General features: G+C 27.7%; 4 protein-coding genes across 9 annotated transcripts; 1 reads left to right on the forward strand and 3 right to left on the reverse strand.

The window, feature by feature from the left end:
• The first annotated feature begins 191 nt into the window (after nt 1-191).
• Nucleotides 192-4,218, forward strand: LOC130666407 (salivary glue protein Sgs-3-like). Of its 4 annotated transcripts, XM_057467376.1 has the most exons (4): nt 192-830; nt 962-1,150; nt 2,275-2,361; nt 3,411-4,218. In XM_057467376.1, the coding sequence occupies exons 2-4, from the start codon at nt 1,084-1,086 to the stop codon at nt 4,115-4,117; spliced, it is 861 nt and encodes a 286-aa protein (XP_057323359.1). In that variant the 5' UTR covers nt 192-830; nt 962-1,083; the 3' UTR covers nt 4,118-4,218. The 4 variants fall into 4 exon arrangements, with proteins under 4 accessions (XP_057323359.1, XP_057323358.1, XP_057323360.1 ...); XM_057467375.1 differs by having other exon boundaries at nt 192-1,150; XM_057467377.1 differs by lacking the exon at nt 962-1,150.
• On the reverse strand, nt 4,214-6,718 carry LOC130666409 (probable U3 small nucleolar RNA-associated protein 11). Its single transcript, XM_057467381.1, has 2 exons — nt 6,405-6,718; nt 4,214-5,612 (listed from the first exon to the last, which is right to left on the reverse strand). The coding sequence occupies exon 2, from the start codon at nt 5,596-5,598 to the stop codon at nt 4,837-4,839; it is 762 nt and encodes a 253-aa protein (XP_057323364.1). The 5' UTR covers nt 5,599-5,612; nt 6,405-6,718; the 3' UTR covers nt 4,214-4,836.
• A 4,280-nt stretch (nt 6,719-10,998) lies between these two features.
• LOC130666489 (odorant receptor 63a-like) lies at nt 10,999-13,532 on the reverse strand. Of its 2 annotated transcripts, none has more exons than XM_057467522.1 (3): nt 13,245-13,532; nt 11,428-12,127; nt 10,999-11,350 (listed from the first exon to the last, which is right to left on the reverse strand). In XM_057467522.1, the coding sequence occupies exons 1-3, from the start codon at nt 13,410-13,412 to the stop codon at nt 11,007-11,009; spliced, it is 1,212 nt and encodes a 403-aa protein (XP_057323505.1). In that variant the 5' UTR covers nt 13,413-13,532; the 3' UTR covers nt 10,999-11,006. The 2 variants fall into 2 exon arrangements, with proteins under 2 accessions (XP_057323505.1, XP_057323506.1); XM_057467523.1 differs by having other exon boundaries at nt 13,233-13,316.
• A 346-nt stretch (nt 13,533-13,878) lies between these two features.
• On the reverse strand, nt 13,879-17,763 carry LOC130666490 (odorant receptor 63a-like). 2 transcript variants are annotated; one of them, XM_057467525.1, is made up of 3 exons: nt 17,503-17,763; nt 16,160-16,715; nt 13,879-14,375 (listed from the first exon to the last, which is right to left on the reverse strand). In XM_057467525.1, exons 1-3 carry the CDS (start codon nt 17,668-17,670, stop codon nt 14,032-14,034), a joined length of 1,068 nt encoding a protein of 355 aa, XP_057323508.1. In that variant the 5' UTR covers nt 17,671-17,763; the 3' UTR covers nt 13,879-14,031. The 2 variants fall into 2 exon arrangements, with proteins under 2 accessions (XP_057323508.1, XP_057323507.1); XM_057467524.1 differs by having other exon boundaries at nt 16,019-16,715.
• Nucleotides 17,764-18,397: the final 634 nt, after the last annotated feature.

An 18,397-nucleotide genomic window follows, 5' to 3' on the forward strand; every position in this document is an offset into this window, starting at 1 on the left:
TGGATTAGACTGTATAAGACTTGGAGCTAATGGTGTAGCTATTGTCCGACCCGAAGATGGTACAGGATTAGGACAATTAGAATTTTTACCCGATTCACCAGAAGATAATCCCCAAGATTATGATAACGACAATGAAAGTGATGAAGAAGATGACGATGATGACGACGACAGCGATGATTATTATTAATTAACAATTATTTATTTAAATTGTACTAATTATTTTTTACTTTAAATAAAGTCCTGTCTCTTATTTATTAAAAAATTTTACACAAAACCATTTTCACAAATCCACGACGAAATGATTTCTCTCGTCACTAAAAATTTGAATAGATTTCCAGTAAAGTTCCATAGCTTATCAACAACAACAGCAATATGCATTAAGCAGAAGTCAAATTTATAATTTTGAATTTTGTAAAATATCATTTTTAATATATATTTAAATTTAAACATGAATAACATTCAACACGTTTCATTCAGTTTAGCTTTATAAATTATCAAATAATTTTCGCGCTTATATAGCTGACAGCTGATTTGTTAATAATTGATTACAAAATTATTATTATTATATTGATTGACGTCTTAACATATGGCCTGATGAACTTTGTCGGATGATTTGTGACATCACGAATCGTACATACGCTCATAAAATATCATTGTTTTTTTTTTATTATCATTAATATATAAATATAAATATATTTATATATGAATAATGTGTGTAATAACCGTAACGACTTTCACTACCTGTTTTTCCAAATAAAACAATTATTTTCCTGGAATTCAAGGTGTCACATAATTATTATTACTACTTCCTATTGACGAGTAACGATTCGGTAAAAATAAAAAAATTACTTTTTAAATTATTAGTTTTGATGAAGCGACTTTGCTAACGTGACATTTTTTTAAAACGTAAAATTTTTGAAATAATAAATAATTATGTTTATTAATACATTTTTTTTACTAGTATTGTTAATTAATAATTTTATAATAATTAATGGAAACACCGATTTTGGAATTAATAGAAATAAAAATAAAAATTTAACATTCCGTCGAGCGGCTATTTTTAATGAAAGATCTTGCACGTGTATGACAGAAGTATCATGCAGTTGTTGTGAAATAGCTTTTATGCTTTTTCATATGATTAATCGTAGAAGTAAGTCATTAATTTTTAATCATCATCATATTATTGCGAGAATATGGAAAATTTTGTGACAGCTATATCTTTATGATAAGTAAATTTGATTATTCATTGAAAGATTAATTTAATTTTTCACATTTTCATGGTTTTAAAAGTTTCCATACGATAATAAATTTAATAGAAAACTTTATCAATAATTTTTAATACATTTAAATTTCGCGCTTAAAAATATTTTTTTTAAAGATATTTTAAAATTACTAGTATCAAAGTTTTTAAATATTTGGTAAAGCATAAAAATTTTATTGGATTTTAAAAAATTTGCACACTAAAAAATTTCGGTGTAAAAATGGACCCGGAACACTTTACATGGCAGTGTAGTGTGAAATAACGGTGTAAAATTATCTCGGTGTAAATTTTCTACCCGTGTAATTTTAACAGGGTGTAATCTACTTTTTTTACACCATTCAATGTTACTTGTAATTTTGATTAATGAGCAACAAACGATCATTGAATATTTTTAATTACATGAATTTTATTTAGATATTAAATAGTATTTTGAACATTTAAATATTTTTATGATTAATTTTATTAGCGCAAAATTATCATGAATTGTACATTTACACGTTTGGCGGTGTAAAAATTTTAAATTCACACCACCTAAATTTAACACCGAATTTCGTGTAATTTTCACACCGAGACATTTACACTACGCCGGGTCCAAAAAATTTTTTACAGTGCAGTTTTTGCAATAAATAATTAAACGACAGTAATCAAAAAAATTGAGCGCGCCTTAATTTTTTCTGGTAATTTATAATTGTACAGATATAAAAATTAACAAGTTCATCGGACGTATGAGAATACACAGAAAAAAAGGATTTCTTGACGCAAAAAACTTTTACTATCCCTAAAAAATTTTTGCATTATGAATTGAAGGCAAAATATTTCTTGCGCCGAGAAATCCTTTTTTTTTCTTTGTGTAAAAATTTGAAAAATATCAATGCGTTAATTGGTAAACATGAAATCAAAAACATTAAATAAATTTAGTAGTAATACTTTGACAATCGCGCAGTGAATGCGAAATGTTGATACTAATTAATACTGTTGATAATATTTAAAAATTTAAAAATTTAAATTTTCAGTTTGCGCTAATTTTATGTATCAAAGAAGTGGATTGAATGTCGATATTTCAATTGATGAAAGTATTATCAGCTCGATGTCAGTTACAAGTAATTATTACTAATAAATTAATTAATTTTATAAATAATTATATTTATTTATTGATAAGTGAATAATTAATTTGTTAATTTAAATAAAAATGATTATTTTGCAGTTTCTAAGTAATGCAATTAAGTAATTAATAATATTTTGATTTTAATAGTTCAATAATATTTACAAATTTGAATTTTTTTCCTTCATAACTCACGACCTTTAAAATTTAATGCGTCGACTTCAATTGATGTCGTCATTTGAGTTGTAATAGTAATAATAATAATTATCTCAAATACTTGTAAATAAAAATATCTTGTATGAAATATATGTCATATAAATAATAATAGCTTTATCGATATAAATATTTCAATGCTATGTATTGCGTATGAAAAACATCGATTGTAAATATTTTAATAATTTTTTTTATTTTAAATTGAAAATAATAATAAATTTGCTTCTTGATAAACAAAAAAAAATCTGTGAACGCGGGTTGAGTTTCAGAAATTTTTCAAATTTAAATGCCATCGAAATGGATAATTTAAGGCATGGGGGAAGGGGGGCAAAACGGTGTACACCGAAAATTTTATTTTTTAAATGTTTTTTAAACATTTCAAAATCACTTTTGTAAATATAACTGAACATTATTTTGAATTTTTTTTGTTAAACTTTTTCAAAAATCGAGTGTCAGTCGAAAAATAATGACTCTTGTTTTATAATAAAAACTATTAAAATTTTTTTTTCTTTCTTTGTATCAAATAATCATGTAAAATGTAATTTTTCTTCATGTAAATTACTTACAAAAAAATTTAACTTAATCAAATTAATTCAAAAACCAGAAATTTTTTTTTTACCTTCTTTAGGGAGTACCCCATTTTGCTCGCAAAAATGAAAATTTTTTTTTTAACAGTAACTGAACATTTTATCTATTTACTTTGAGTATCTTAAAAAAAAAAAAGATTTAGCATATTTGAGTCCTCGAAAATTTGGTATTTCCTCCTTAAGTACCCCGTTTTCCCCTCCCGTTTCTACATAATCTACTTGACTTTATTTTGAAATTTGTTTTTAGATTACATGCCATTTAAACTGTGTTCAATGGTTCCCGGAAGTATATATTCTAACATATGTTTAAATATATTAGAGCTCAATATTTTTCCGCGATCAATAACTATCTGTCCAAGACTTGAGTTCATGTCCAAAAATCAACGATGGATAATTAATTATACTTGCATAAGTATATCAACTATTTTACCTGATGAAAAGATGCCATTGATTTCAATGAATACACCAATGATGGGAATGAAGCCTTCATATCGTCCACAAAGTCTACAAACTCAAACCCCGTCGCCATCAAATCAGATGCAATCTTCACTAAATGTTAAGCCTCCGAATCCTATGACTTCTAAACCATCGCAATCACCAGCGCCTGGACAAACGATAACCACTAAATCAAAACCAACTAGTCCTCTGACAATGACGACAATTAAACCTAAACCTATGTCTACTCCAAGTACAGCCAAACCAACTTCTACTGTACAAATGGAAGCTAAACCTTCTTCTTCAACTGGGCCACCTCCTAATGGACAAATGATTTCTGCGAAACCTACTACTGGCCCAATTAGTGTTACAAAACCTGGAGCAACTTCGACTAATAAAACGGACACTACAAAACCTGGACCAACTACGACTCATCAAACTAGTCCAATGATGTCTCCTGGATCAACTCCAAGTACCAAAATGTACTCTACAGAATCTCCTAAGCAAATAAAATTATAAAACTTCGACTTTAATTTTAAACTCAACAATAATTATCAATAATTATATTAAATTTGTAATAACTAATAAATATATTCCCAATTAATTAATTAAAAATTTTATTAACTTTTAACTATAAATAAAAATAATATATTTAATAAATGTAAAGTAAACGACCTAGTACCCGATCAGGGAACTAGTACTCAATCACTCCACGTATTTGTATAGATATATTTAGTAAAGTATGAGTGTAATGTAACGAATGTGAGTGTAGTAGCCATCAGACAAATTTCAAAGTATAAATAAATAGGGTAATTAATTGAAAAAATAATATTTATAAAAAATACACTTATTAATTTTTTAAATGCGCATTTTTTAAAAATTTCATTTTATTAATTATTTACTCTATTTATTAATAATTTTAAATTCGTCTGAACTCTGCTACATTCACATTGAATGTAACTGACAAGGAAATTTTAAAAACTTTTAAATAAAATGTGAGTAGAAAAAAAATGAGAAAATACATATTTAGATAATTGAAAAATCAGCGCGCGCATTTTTTAAAATTCTATTATTTAAATTTATTTATTTAAATTTATAAATTGTCTGATGTCTGCTATATTCATACTCATAAAATTAAGTAAATATAGATATACAAATATATGAGTAATAGGGTAGTAGTTCCCTGTTCGGGTATTGGGTCTCTTCTTACTCTATTTCAAAGAGTTTTTATTAAAAAATTACTTTTTACGCTGTAACTTCCATTTGTAAACCGGTGCTGATGTTTTCGAACCCTGTTTAACAACTTTAGGTTTATCCAAAGTTCTATCTTTTAAAGCACGACGCATTTCTAATTTCTGTTGAACAATTGTTAATCCGGTTTCACGGTCAATTCGCTTACGTAATTCCGTGTAGGCCATGTGTTTTTGCTGCTCAATTTTCGCAATTGTTGCTTCATCTAATTCAGGTAATTTAGCTTTCTTTAGAGCACTTAATTTAGGACGATTTGTCTTTCGAGATAAAAGCGCGGGATGAGTTTCAAGACGTTTAGCGACGTCAAAATTTTTAGCTTCCTCATCATCATCAACGAAAAATATGTGATTGTTTGGTGTTTGGTTTGCTACGTCGATCATGTGCAACTGACTCTGGAGTTTTTCAACTTGACGTGCTTCTAAATGTCTTTTGTGCGCGATATACTTCAAATCCTGCGTCTCCATTAATCTTATCTGTTCAATTGTGTTCTCTTCTTTTTTTTCTTTCTCTCTGTGAACTCCTTTATCCATTTTCGAATTAATCATATGAAAATAAAACTCGTCTGGATTTTTATTCAATGCCCGCTTTTTCAGAAGCTTTAAAGTCGCCTGTTTTTCATTGTAATCTTGCGCACGTAATTTATAATCCTTTTTCTTTTCTAAAAGACCCAAGTGTTGGCGTGACTCTGGTTGATGACGTTCCCGATGAGTCTTCTGACCAGCTTTTGCTGCTTTTTTCCACGATGACATTTTTGATTTATTATCTGGTTTAAAGAATATTAATTTTATTAAATCATATTTATGATTAAGTCTTAAATATCAACAAATAATTATAAATATAAATTGAATGGCAGTGACAGCAGCAGACACCCGACAATTTTTTTATAATTAGAATGAATATAAAAATTGAAAATTAAATGTAAAATATATCAATAAATCTATACGAAGAACTTTTCGAAATCTCTAGATATAAATTTTATGATACTGGAGTTAGCCGACGTCTAATAATTTTTTGATTTTTTTTTTTATACATTAAATCATAAAAAAACAAATATTTGAAAAAATTGCACCTGTAGTTTTCAAAATTTTCTACATATGCATATTTTTAGTTTTTCTTTTTTTGGAATTGATTTGTTGAAAAAAATTCCGAAATTGTTAATTGTTCATTTACTTATGATACTGAAGTTAGTCGACGTCTAATAATTTTTGGATTTTTGTAAAAACAAAAAATTATAAAAAAAAAATATTTTTTAAAAATTGCACTCGTGGTTTTATTAGTTTTCTACAAGTGAATATTTTTATTTTTTTTTTGTTTTTTTTAATTGACTTGTTGAAAAAAAACTCCGAAAATTGTTAACTGTCTGTTAATTTCAGGATCAATGTTAACTTTAGGATCATAAATTTTCAAGAATAATTTTTAATAATTGAGTACTTTGTTTATAAAACTAATAAAATTATCTAGTGCTTACTGCGTCTTTATCATATAAATTTATAACTTTTAAATTAGATGTAAATAAAATATATTTTAAAGAATAATTATTTATGTTAATACTTACTTTTTTGATTTTGTTGATAATTTATTTATCCAAATCTTCTTTAATTTTATTATTAATATTTCATCGATTTTATTGAATTTATTTACACATTGAAAAGCAACATGTGCTCTAACTCAATAAAAATTGAGGTTATCCCACTTGTTTACGTATGACTTTCGATTAAAAAAAAAAATAGTCCACCGGATTTATTAATTATCGTTAATAACGATATAAAAAATATTATGTTATCGTTGATCCTCAAATATTATTTTGACAAGTAAACAAACAAACAATTATTTACTTTTGACAATACCCAGGCATCTTTTAAATATACAGTAAATATATGAACTAAATCTCAGTCGGTAAATGACGAAATGGAAACCAAAATTATCAACAAAAAAATAATGATAATAATGAAGCAGATTTTACTCACCAATCGATCGAAGAAATCGAAGTCGTTATTGAAAAATAATTAGAAACGAAAAAATTTAGTATTTTTGAGTCAATCAAACATTAGAAATTGAAGACGACTGACAATTATTTTGTTTTTAAAAAAAAATTAGAATTTCTATAAATTGAATTTTGAAATATGTAGACAAATCTTATATAGTCTTCTATATAAATTAAAAAAAAAACATATATATATATATATTTTAATATTAACTAGATTTATTTATTTAAAAACAAAATAATTATCGTACCTTGTTTTTTCACTATCAAGTCACAGAATTTTTTATTTAATATATCAAAAACCACTGTAATAATTAATTGATTTAAGACTTTTTCACCAATATTTTTATAATTAACCATGAAAAATTAATTGTTTATACACTCGCAGTTTAATTGAAATATTTAATGATTAAATTATCAGCTGTTTTAAAAAAAAAAATTTCACAAACACACTCCCGCTTTTTTATAATCAGGGTGCATTCCGGAATGCACTGCGAGCAGGTGTAGCGTAGCGTTTTTCGGAATGCACCCTTATTAATTATTCTCATTACTTGCACGGTACATTTAAATATTCAAAGATTAAATTACTAGAAACTGGAGAAAACTAAAAACCGTATATCAATATAAAATGGCGGCAGAATATGATAGAAAAATATTAAAAAAAAAAAGAAACACGCTGGTGTTGGAACAAACCTTGGTGGGGAAATAATATGCAGAAGGGTGTCCTAATACACTTGGAGATTTGATTTGAATTGCTCCAAGTGTATAACAGCTAAAAAAACGTCACTTAACTGCTATTTCCCACCAGACGATGCCAGATGATTGGGCTCAGAAACTTGGAAGTTATCAGCATCAGCTATTCGCAACACTTTACACTAGCACTCAACACTCAACACTTAACGACACCACAGACATTTTGCACAATTTAAATTTTACAAACACCGCACATTTTAATTGAACAATAACTATCAGTAATAAATTTTATGTATAATTCCGCGAATTAACTGCAATACTGTGTTTTAATTTAAACGTAAAGAAAGATCTGGACTACTACTGCCATTGTTGATGATACTGACTGCCGCTATTGGACCACTAGTTGATACAAAGCAATCGATTTTGCGATTCATTCCCCCACCACCACTTTAGCAAAAATTTGAACGTTGAACACAGCAACGCGCAGTTGCGCCAACTTGGTGCGAAATATCAAAATTAAACTTTAATCATTTCACTAAAATTTAAAAAATGATCGTATCTTGCATTCACTATCACGTCACTGAATTTATTATTTAATTTATTGAAAACCACTGCACTAATTAATTAATTTATGACTTTCACTAATATTTGGATAATTAACTATGAAAAATTAATTGTTTACACACTCGCAGTTAAATTGAAATTTTTAATGGTTCAATTGTCAGTCATTTTGAAAAACAAAAAAAATCCACAAACACACTCTCGCTTTTTTAATTTACTGGATTGTTAACTATTCAAAAATAATAATACAATCAAACTCATTAAAATTTTTTTTATACACTCACTAATTATTTGAACAATAGTAACCACGATAATAAATATCATAATTAATTTAAACAGCCGCGGCTCGAAAATTTATTTGCGTTCACAAATGACCTGATAAAAACTTTTTTCGATTATTTTATTTAAGAAATAATTTATTTAAATATTACTCACACTAAATTAATTAAACTAACGATTATTCGTACATTTTCAATAATTAATGTACGATTAATATATTAAAATATTAAAAAATATTAGCAGGTTATTTTTGCAAATTACCGTTCAAAAAATAAAAGAAGACTGAGCGTAAAGTTGCTGCTTCAAAAATTTCAACGGCTTGAACCCCCCACTTTTTTGTAGGCCTTGTGATCTAATTGGTTTAAAAGAAGAGTTTTTGTTTAGGCCATTGTTGTATCATTTAAAAACACATAATATCTAAATTTAATTAATTTATTTAGTTGAACAAACAAACAAGTTATTAATGTGTGGTTTAAAAAACTCACGGATAATTCATATTGAAATAATATTTAAAATATAGTAGAGTATGAAATAAAAATAAATTATTGATTTTTAAATTCGCAGAAAGTAGTCAAGACTTGATTCGCAGAAATTAATACTGAATGTGTTCATTTAAAAAAGGTACTACCACTACATGAAGCTGTAAGACAAAGATAACTTGTTTTATTTTTGTTTTTGTTTTTTTTAAGAACACGTTCAGTATTAATTTCTGCGAAACGATTCTTGACTACTTTCTGCGAATTTTAAAATCAATAATTTCACAAGGCCTAGAAAAAAAGAGGGGGGTTCAAGCCGTTGAAATTTTTGAAGCAGCAGCTTCACGCTCAGTCTTCTTTTATTTTTGAAACGTTAACTTGCAAAAGTAACCTGCTAATATTTGTTAATATTTTAATATATTAATTGAACATTAACTATTGAAAGTATACGTTCAATTGTTTGTTTAATTAATTTAGTGTAAGCGATATGATTTAAATAAATTTTTTTTAAAATAAAATAATTCGTGAACGCAAATTTGCGATTCGTGGCTGTTTAAATTAATTATTTTATTTATTATCGTGATTACTATTGTTCAAATAATTAGTGAGTGTATAAAAAAATTAAAATAAGTTTAATTGTGTTATTGTGATATACTTAAATAATTAACAATCCAGTGAATAAAAAAAGCGGAAGTGTTTGTGGAATTTTTTTTTTTTTAAATGGCTGACAATTCAATTTTTAAATATTTCAATTAAACTGCAAGTATATAAACAATTAATTTTTTATAGTTAATTATCAAAATATTAGTGAACGTCATAAATTAATTAATCAGTGAAGTGGTTTTTAATGAGTTAAATAACAAATTCAATGACGTGATAATGATCCTGAAGTTAGCAGATAATTAAAAATTTTCGGATTTTTTTTCAACAAATAAATTAAAAAAAAAAAAAAACTAAAACTATGCACTTGTAGAAAATTTAAAAAACTACAGGTGCAATTTTTTCAAATTTTTTTTTTATATAATTTAATGTCTAAAATAAAATCAAAAAAAATTATTAGACGTCGACTAACTTCAGTATCGTGACGTGATAGTGAATGCAAGATACGATAACTTTTTTGTTTTAAAATAAATAAATCTATGTGCAATTTTTTTTTTTAATTAATATAGAAGAGTATATAATGGGTACATTCCGAAATGCGCTGCAAGCAAGTGTAGTGTAGAGCAACGCGAGAGCTCAGCAGCAGACCGTGCAAGTGAACCGAAATAGCAGTCAAATTTCAATTTTGAAATTTCGTTGGCGCTAGTGTGCATTGCTGTATTCAACGTTCAAATTTTTGCTAAAGTGGGGGTGGGGAAATGAATCGCAAAATCGATTGCTTTGTATCAACTAGTGGTCCAATAGCGGCAGTCAGTATCATCAACAACGGCAGTAGTAGTCCAGATTCTTCTTTACGTTTAAATTGAAACACAGTATTGCAATTAATTCGCGGAATAATCCATAAAATTTATTGCTCATAGTCATTGTTTAATTAAAATGTGCGGTGTTTGTAAAATTTAAATTGTGCAAAATGTCTGTGGTGTCGTTAAGTGTTGAGTGTTCAGTGCTAGTGTAAAGTGTTGCGAATTGCTGATGCTGATAACTTCCAAGTTCCTGAGCAAAATCATCTGGCATCGTCTGGTGGGAAATAGCAGTTAAGTGACGTTTTTTAGCTGTTATGCACTTGGAGCAATTTAAATCAAATCTCCAAGTGCATTAGGACACCCTTCTGCATATTATTTCCCCACCAAGGTTTGTTGAAACACTTGCGTGTTTTTTTTTAATTTTTAAAATATTTTTCATCATATTCTGCCGCCATTTTATTTTGACGTACAGTTTTTGGTTTTCTCCAATATTTAATAATTTATTTTTCAAATATTTAAATTTACCGTACAAGTAATAAGAATAATTAATCAGGGCGCATTCCGAAATGCACCCTGAAAATTGATTATATTATTATTCAAAGTACTGATATAATCGTATATCAGTTGTTAGGGTTTCAAATTATTTTAAATTCCAAACTATTCAATACTGAGTTCGTTAAATAAAAACGCAAATTTGGCGAGGTAATCAAAATTTCTATAACTGCGAATCAAAAACTATGATTGTTCGTTTTAAATAATATTTATTCAAAAATCACTAATCTCATGACTGAAAAAAATGACACCATTGTTTTAACAATGTTTGTAAAGTTGAGTAAATTCATATAATAAAATTTTCCCGCCGTTAAATGATATTCCTTATTAACTCTTAGCATAATATAAATAATATCCTTACGAGTATTAATTGAAAAATTGTACCAACTACAGCTGTACACAGCTAAACGTGAATTTTTAACTTTCGTTGATAGTTCATCGCCAGCGTAACAGTATATAAATATTTGAGCTGAAAAATATAATATTGTTCCAGTAGCATCTTCAAAAACCGCATTCATATTGTTGTCTTTCAGTGCTACAAAAATCATGATAACTGGAAAAATAAAATTAACAATAGACATTATGAGTAAAAAAAATATTATTGAAGTATTTATATATGAATAATTATACTCATGATATTTAAATGAATTCCACTTATCAATAATACTGCTAGAGTTATGTAATTAAACGACTCGCGTAATTTATCCATTAGTCCCAACATATACTTTTGTCGATCAATTAATTTATAAAATTTGTCACGTTCAAATCTACCATCATTGGCTACCAAAAAGTTTTGAATATTCATATTCGATATTTCCATTTGACCGCAAATATGCTTCGCCAGCACGAGAAAATACAAATCAATTCCACAACTTACGATATTATAAATAACAAATTCAAAAGTTCGACATGCAAATCGAATTATGTAAAAAACAGTTGGTATATCAGCTAAATTCCAGCATTCAGAACTGATTGGAGTTGTGCGTACATAAACAGTCGTATTATCATTAGTCAAAATAGTGTGCGGAATCCTGTCTATGGTAAATTTTAATGTGTATAGCAACAACGGTGTTAATATACCATAGAATAGTGCTCTATTTAGAGACGAATATTGACGCATTATAGTTTTACAATTATCGTCATTAATAATGCGCCAATCGTTAATCACATTTTTAACAATAAATGATATATTTTTGTGATAGATATTTAAAAGTGATATTTTAGTAATTGCTGATATTGTACCGAATATCATTCCAAATAGTGAAGCTATTTCATAATTTGTACCACAATGATCTAATAATTCTTGAATAATAAATATACCCGAGATCATCTAAAAAAAAAGTATTCACATAGTAATCAAAATTTTACAACAAAATAATTTTTATTTAACACCTTCCGTGTAAAACAAAAAAGCGTTGAATATTCTAAATTTTAAAACCTGACACAATAATAAACTTTTTTCACAACTGACACAGGAGTTATCAGATATGTCTGGCTGAATTTTTCTCGGAAGCAAAATCTCTAAATATGAACTATATACAGACTGCAAATTGATGAACTATTGTCTAATCTATGTGCGCTTTAATTTTTTGATAATATTCGTTTCTTTAAGAGAAAAACTCGGCCAAAGTTGTCGATTACTATATATCATAGCACGGAACAAAAATATTAGTGAAAATTACTGAGATTCTCGTCAGCAGCGCGCCTAGACCGAATCTCAGCAAATATTATGGAGTTGAACGTAAGAAATTAATAACAGAGGCATTTTTTTGACAAGTGTCTTGTAGTTTTTTAAGGTTTAAGTAGTAATTTTAAATAGTCAAGCAGTATATTTCAACGATTCACTGTTAATTACAGCAGTTTAAACATTAAAATCATAATTTTACTGATTGAAACGACATTAGTTATTGAACACAACATAAATAATTAGAAGTTGAACTACAATCATTGTCAATCATTTTTTTCCGTGAGTGTAACAAAGATAATACCATTCACTCACTTGGATGCGAGAAAGAAAAAAAAAAACATGTTAATACTATGAATGAAAGTTTTTATACTTTTCTGTAAACTTTTTTTGACTCTCCATTAAAAGTGTTAAATTTTATCATGTTTTTCTTTAGAGTAAAATTCACTCAGAAACAGCTGATTTTAATCTATTTCTCAATGTTTAATTTTTTTTTAAACATATTTTAATAGTATTGAGTATTTATTGTTTTTTTCCTTCAATTTTTAGAACTTTGAAAATAGTTTGAAAAAAGTTCATCACTGTGTCACGTTTTGAACTTTAGAATAGTCGACGCTTTTTCAACATTTTTCTTTTTTCACAGGCGCGTGATTGCGAAATCAGTATTCCGATGAATGATATAGCTAACTGATTAGCTATATAAGATATAGGATGCAGTAAATGAAAAAAAATAATAAAAATATCCATTTACAATTTATATTACCAAATAAACAAATAATGATGAAATACGGATTTTCCAATAAATATTTCTCTGTTCTAAGGGCCATGAACAAATTATTTGTAGTATATACTTGTATAGTCTAATAGATTTTATTGAATCTTCTGTCCAATGTACAGCGTTAGGTTCATTTATTGCTGCTTTACTTTTCATGTCTGATATTTCACTAGATATTGTGTTAGTATTAACAGTACGCAGAAAATACAAGATACTATGTTATTTATGAAACTACATAAAATATAATATTTTATCAATAATAGAACATGTAAGCTCATGCAATCGTCGAAAGATGGTTCATATGGTAGCCTATCAATAATAATTTATTTACTTATTCATTTTGATATAAAATATACTTGAAGATAATATGCATTAATGCATGCTCATTAATTTTATAGTCCGCAGATGCGCATTTTAACAAAAATTATTATTTATCGACACACGATTTTGTTTCGCGTGATATGTTGAGTCGTACAGAATTGATTGGTTTCTATAGAAAATATATCATGAAAAATAAATTCTATCATATTTATTGTTTGTAGAACACTGTGATAATAACTTATGACTTAAATTAAATCTGGTAAAAATGCTTATCAGAAATATTATTTGAAAGAACAAAATTAATTTATTGTTCTGCTTTAATTTTTTTCCGAAAATTAAAATTTTAATAATATTGATTTTGTGGTAAATACATTTTACGTATGAATATTTATTTAAATATGTACTATAAATTTATATAACAAACTACAAAATTAATATTGCCGGGAGAAACTATTTATTCAAAAATAACTAATCTCATTACTGAGAAAAATGATACCAATGTTTTAACAATACCAGTGCAATTTTCTAAATTCATATGATAAAATTTTCCAACGGTAAAATGAAATTCTTGACTATTTCTTAGCATAATGTATTTAATATCTTTACGAGTTTTTATTGAAAAATTGTACCAATAACAACTGTAAACTGAGAAACAGGAATTTTGAATAACTGAGGATAGTTTTTCACCAGCATAGCAATAGATAAATATTTGAGAAAAAAAATATAATATTGTTCCAGCCGCGTCTCGAATCACTGAATTAATATCGTTATTTTTTAGTGCTATGAAAATCATAATAACTGAAAATAAAAAAAATAATAATAAAAATCATGGCAATCATAAAGCTAATTATACAGAAGTGAGGCTCCACTTCTTTTTGAAACTGTAAGTAAATTTTTCTACGGCTTCAAATTTTCGTTATTTGATTTCATGCGTTCATTTAATTTTTTTAATTATGCTGTAATTTTTTTAAATTATTATTTTATCACTAATAATAATTAGAAAAACCATAGAAAAAAATATTTTTTCACACAAAAATTTTCCGTAAAAATTATTGAGTCTCATTTCTGCATTATTACCGACACTGTAAAAAATTTGCGGAGTGAACGCCCCAACTAGAATTTTTCATAAGGGCCTGACGAGGTCCTTATCGGGTTAACCTTATTTCAAATAAGGTCCCGATCAGGGTATCCTGACGAGGATCCCGATATGGATGTAACGCTTAAGACCCATGAGGTCCTTATCGGGATTGCCTTATCAGGTCCTTACCAGGATATCCTCATCATATCCTTATCAGGATTACCTTATTAGTAATGATTTTTTAAAAAATATTAAATTGCAAAAAAAAAATAAGAGAATTTTAATTTGATCGAGAATGTTATCTATTGTATTGAGAGCATTAATTAGAGAAAGTAAACATCTTTTTTATTGATGAAAAAATCCCGAAAACTGCTGGGCTCGAACCTGCGTCCTTTCGATTCAAAGTCCTCGATGCTATCCACTGGGCTGATATACACAAGTGATCTTGAAAGTGTAAATATGATATTCATTATGATATCAAAGAATAACTGATAAAGAAGTAAAAAATCTGTGCTACAATGATTGACGTGATTTTTATATAATATTCTTTTGTACTTTTTTAAATTTTTAGCCTGTAAATGAAATATTTAAAGGGATGGGATAACTTTTTTTTTGAATAAGGATATCCAGATAAGGTCCTGATCAGGAACTCGTCAGGTTGACCCGATGGCAAATGACTTTTTTTTAAATAGAGATATTCTGACGAGGTCCTGATCGGGAACTTGTCAGGTTGACCCGATGGCAAATAACTTTTTTTTTAATAAGGATATCCAGATAAGGTCCTGATCAGGAACTCGTCAGGTTGACCTGATGGCAAATAACTTTTTTTTGAATAGGAATATCCTGATGTGGTCCTGATCAGGAACTCGTCAGGTTGACCTGATGGCAAATAACTTTTTTTTTAATAAGAATATCCCGATGAGGTCCTGACAAGGAACTTGTCAGGTTTGCCCTAATAAGGCAAACCTTATATTAACCTGATAAGGTCCTTATGGTACTTCAGGCAAATCAGGAAGGAATTCTAGTCGGGGCGCAGATTAAATCCGAAGTGAATGCGGAGCAGATGACTGTGTATTCATTAAATCCCTTTTCAGAGTGAAATTAACTCCTAAAAGGAGTTTATTTTAATATTAAAACTCCAAATTGAAGTGATTGCGACTTAAAATAGAATCTAGACCACTTCGAAATCAACCGCCAAAAAGAAAAACTCCATGTTTACTCTGGATGCGAAGTGAATTTTTTTTAAACTCCGAAACTCCGAGTAATGGAGTGAATCCGGATTTGAATGAGATCTGTTATCACTCCGAATTCACTCCTGATTTTTTACAGTGTATAAATCTAATAAAAATACATAAAATTGTACTCATGATATTCAAATGGATTCCACTTATCAATAGTACTGTTAATATAGTATAATTAAATGATTCGCGCAATAAATTCATCAAATCAAATAAATACTTTTGTCGAATGATAATCCCATAAAATTTTTTGTTGTCAAACACACCATTGGTAATAGTTTTGAAATTCTTAAGATTTGAATTAGTTATTTCCATTTGACCACAAAAATGCATTGCCAGTATAAAAAAGTATAAATCTATCCCACAACTAGTTATATTGTAAATAATGAACTCAAAAATACGACATCCGAATCGAAAAGCGTAAATAACAATTGGTGTATCAGAAAAATCCCAACACTTAGCACTCAATGGAAGTAAACGTTCGATGACCGTTATATTATCTATTATAATCTTCTGTGGCAATCCTTCAATTGTCAATTTCAATTGATAACAAAACATTGATGTCAGTATACAAACAAATAATATTCTATTTAATGACGAGTATTGACGCATTATTTTTCTTGATTTCTCATCTTCAATAACACTCCAATCATTTATGAAATTCGTAACGATAAATTTGATATTGTCATTATAAATATGTAAAAATAATATTTTTATATGTCCTGATACTGCGGCAAATATTAGGCCGAATAATGATGTGATTTCATAACTTGTACCACAATGATTTAAGAATTCTTGAGCGAGAAAAATATCTGACGTTATCTAGTAAAAAAAAAAAATGAGAAATCATAAATCAAATCTCAAAACTTCCCGGGTCAAAAATAAAACTCGGTTAAGACTTAGTTTACCAATCCAAAATTTAGATTCATGTGGGGCAAGTGTACGTGGTAGGTAAGTGTGCACAAACCCATGCATTTCAGTTCGAAATGAATGGGTTTGCAGACTCAATTACAGCGCACACTTTCCCTACATGACTCTACAGCCGTTTTTTACAAGACAAACTCGACTTTTTTTTACAGAGGTATGAAATACATTAAGTTTTCGTCTTGGTTTAGACTTAACTAGCTTACTTAGACACGATTTAAGACCAAAAAGTCAAAATCAAGTCGATATTGACTTGGTTTAGATTTATTCGTCGTAAATTAGAACGTGAAACAATCCAAACTAAGATGAAACGCGAAAAACACATTTTACTCTAAAAAATATATATACTGCTTGCTTTTGATTTAATTGAGAAAGCCTAAAGTAAGGTGAATAAATAACTTCTATTCAACTTGGTTCAGGAATTAAAAAGTAAGGTGAATGACAGTCGTACTCGAAGTGAAGACGAATAAGTTCAAACTAAGATGAAAAAAGCTCTAAAGTTTGGCAAAAATATAATTTAAGTCGAAAAAGTCGAGATCTTCTCAGAAAATCGTCAGCAAATCAACAAATCGATAATTTGTAAAGAAAATAAGATGAAGCGAGTCTGAACCAAGTTTGATTTTTACTCCGGTGAATGTTTTGTATGTTCGTAAATTTAAAATTATTGTATGTTTTGAAAAATTACCAAATATGTAACGAATAGTATACTACGAATTTTCCAGTAAACATTTCGTAGCTCTAATGGCCACGAACAAATTATTTGTATTATATATTTGTACAAGCCAATAGCGTTTATCGAATCTTTTGTCCAATGTACTGTGCGAATGTCGTTTGTTACTATTTTATTCTTCATGGTTTATATTCGACTAAATATTATTTTATCATTCGCAATACGCGGACAATACGATTTACTGTTTTATTGATAATGCTACATAAAATATTTTATGTATATAATTCATGACAGTACGACATATTAATATATGCGATCATCAAGATGGTTTGTATCTTAGACCGCCAATAAATTATTAAAATTTTATTATTTATTTATTTCCATATAATATAAATTTGAAGAGTATTTGCATAAATGCATGCATATTAAATTTATAGTTGACATATGCGCGTTAGAGGAAAAAATTATTTTTTTTTTTTAACAAGTAAGTTAGTTCTCTATGACAGGTTGAGTTGAACAGAATATTTCAAGTAATAAACATATACAATACGTTCTATATTTTGACGAATAAATAACTGATCAATATAAGTTATTGATTTCTTTTACATATTTTTTGGTTTAACTTTTGTAGTTTACGCTTATTCTGTCATTGATTATAATTATAACTTTTGTTTTCAATAATGGCAAAGAATTACAATAATACTAAAAAAAGTATTAGTAATTTTTCAGTTATAACAAAAAAATTGATGAATCATCTTGAAAGATTTTGTTCGACAATATTGTTAAGAAGACGGCTTTGGCTCGGGTAGGCAGTTATACACGTGGGTTGGAGTGTCCTACTTTTCGCCCTTGGTATGTAATGTACTATCGTTTTTTTTTTGTTTATTTCTATAAATTACATGGAGAGAAA

Source organism: Microplitis mediator, chromosome 4 (assembly GCF_029852145.1).
Source record: "Microplitis mediator isolate UGA2020A chromosome 4, iyMicMedi2.1, whole genome shotgun sequence".
Taxonomy (NCBI): domain Eukaryota; kingdom Metazoa; phylum Arthropoda; class Insecta; order Hymenoptera; family Braconidae; genus Microplitis; species Microplitis mediator.

Coding starts and splice junctions, on each gene's coding strand:
- LOC130666409 (XM_057467381.1), bottom strand. CDS start 5,598: ATGTCATCGTGGAAAAAAGCAGCAAAAGCTGGTCAGAAGACTCATCGG.
- LOC130666490 (XM_057467524.1), bottom strand. CDS start 17,670: ATGAAGAATAAAATAGTAACAAACGACATTCGCACAGTACATTGGACA. Junction 16,716..17,502: donor TACTATTCGTTACATATTTG/GTAATTTTTCAA, acceptor TTTTTTTACTAG/ATAACGTCAGATATTTTTCT. Junction 14,376..16,018: donor AATCCATTTGAATATCATGA/GTACAATTTTAT, acceptor TTTTATTTTCAG/TTATTATGATTTTCATAGCA.
- LOC130666489 (XM_057467522.1), bottom strand. CDS start 13,412: ATGAAAAGTAAAGCAGCAATAAATGAACCTAACGCTGTACATTGGACA. Junction 12,128..13,244: donor CATCATTATTTGTTTATTTG/GTAATATAAATT, acceptor CTTTTTTTTTAG/ATGATCTCGGGTATATTTAT. Junction 11,351..11,427: donor AATTCATTTAAATATCATGA/GTATAATTATTC, acceptor TTATTTTTCCAG/TTATCATGATTTTTGTAGCA.
- LOC130666407 (XM_057467375.1), top strand. CDS start 934: ATGTTTATTAATACATTTTTTTTACTAGTATTGTTAATTAATAATTTT. Junction 1,151..2,274: donor TCATATGATTAATCGTAGAA/GTAAGTCATTAA, acceptor TTAAATTTTCAG/TTTGCGCTAATTTTATGTAT. Junction 2,362..3,410: donor CAGCTCGATGTCAGTTACAA/GTAATTATTACT, acceptor ATTTGTTTTTAG/ATTACATGCCATTTAAACTG.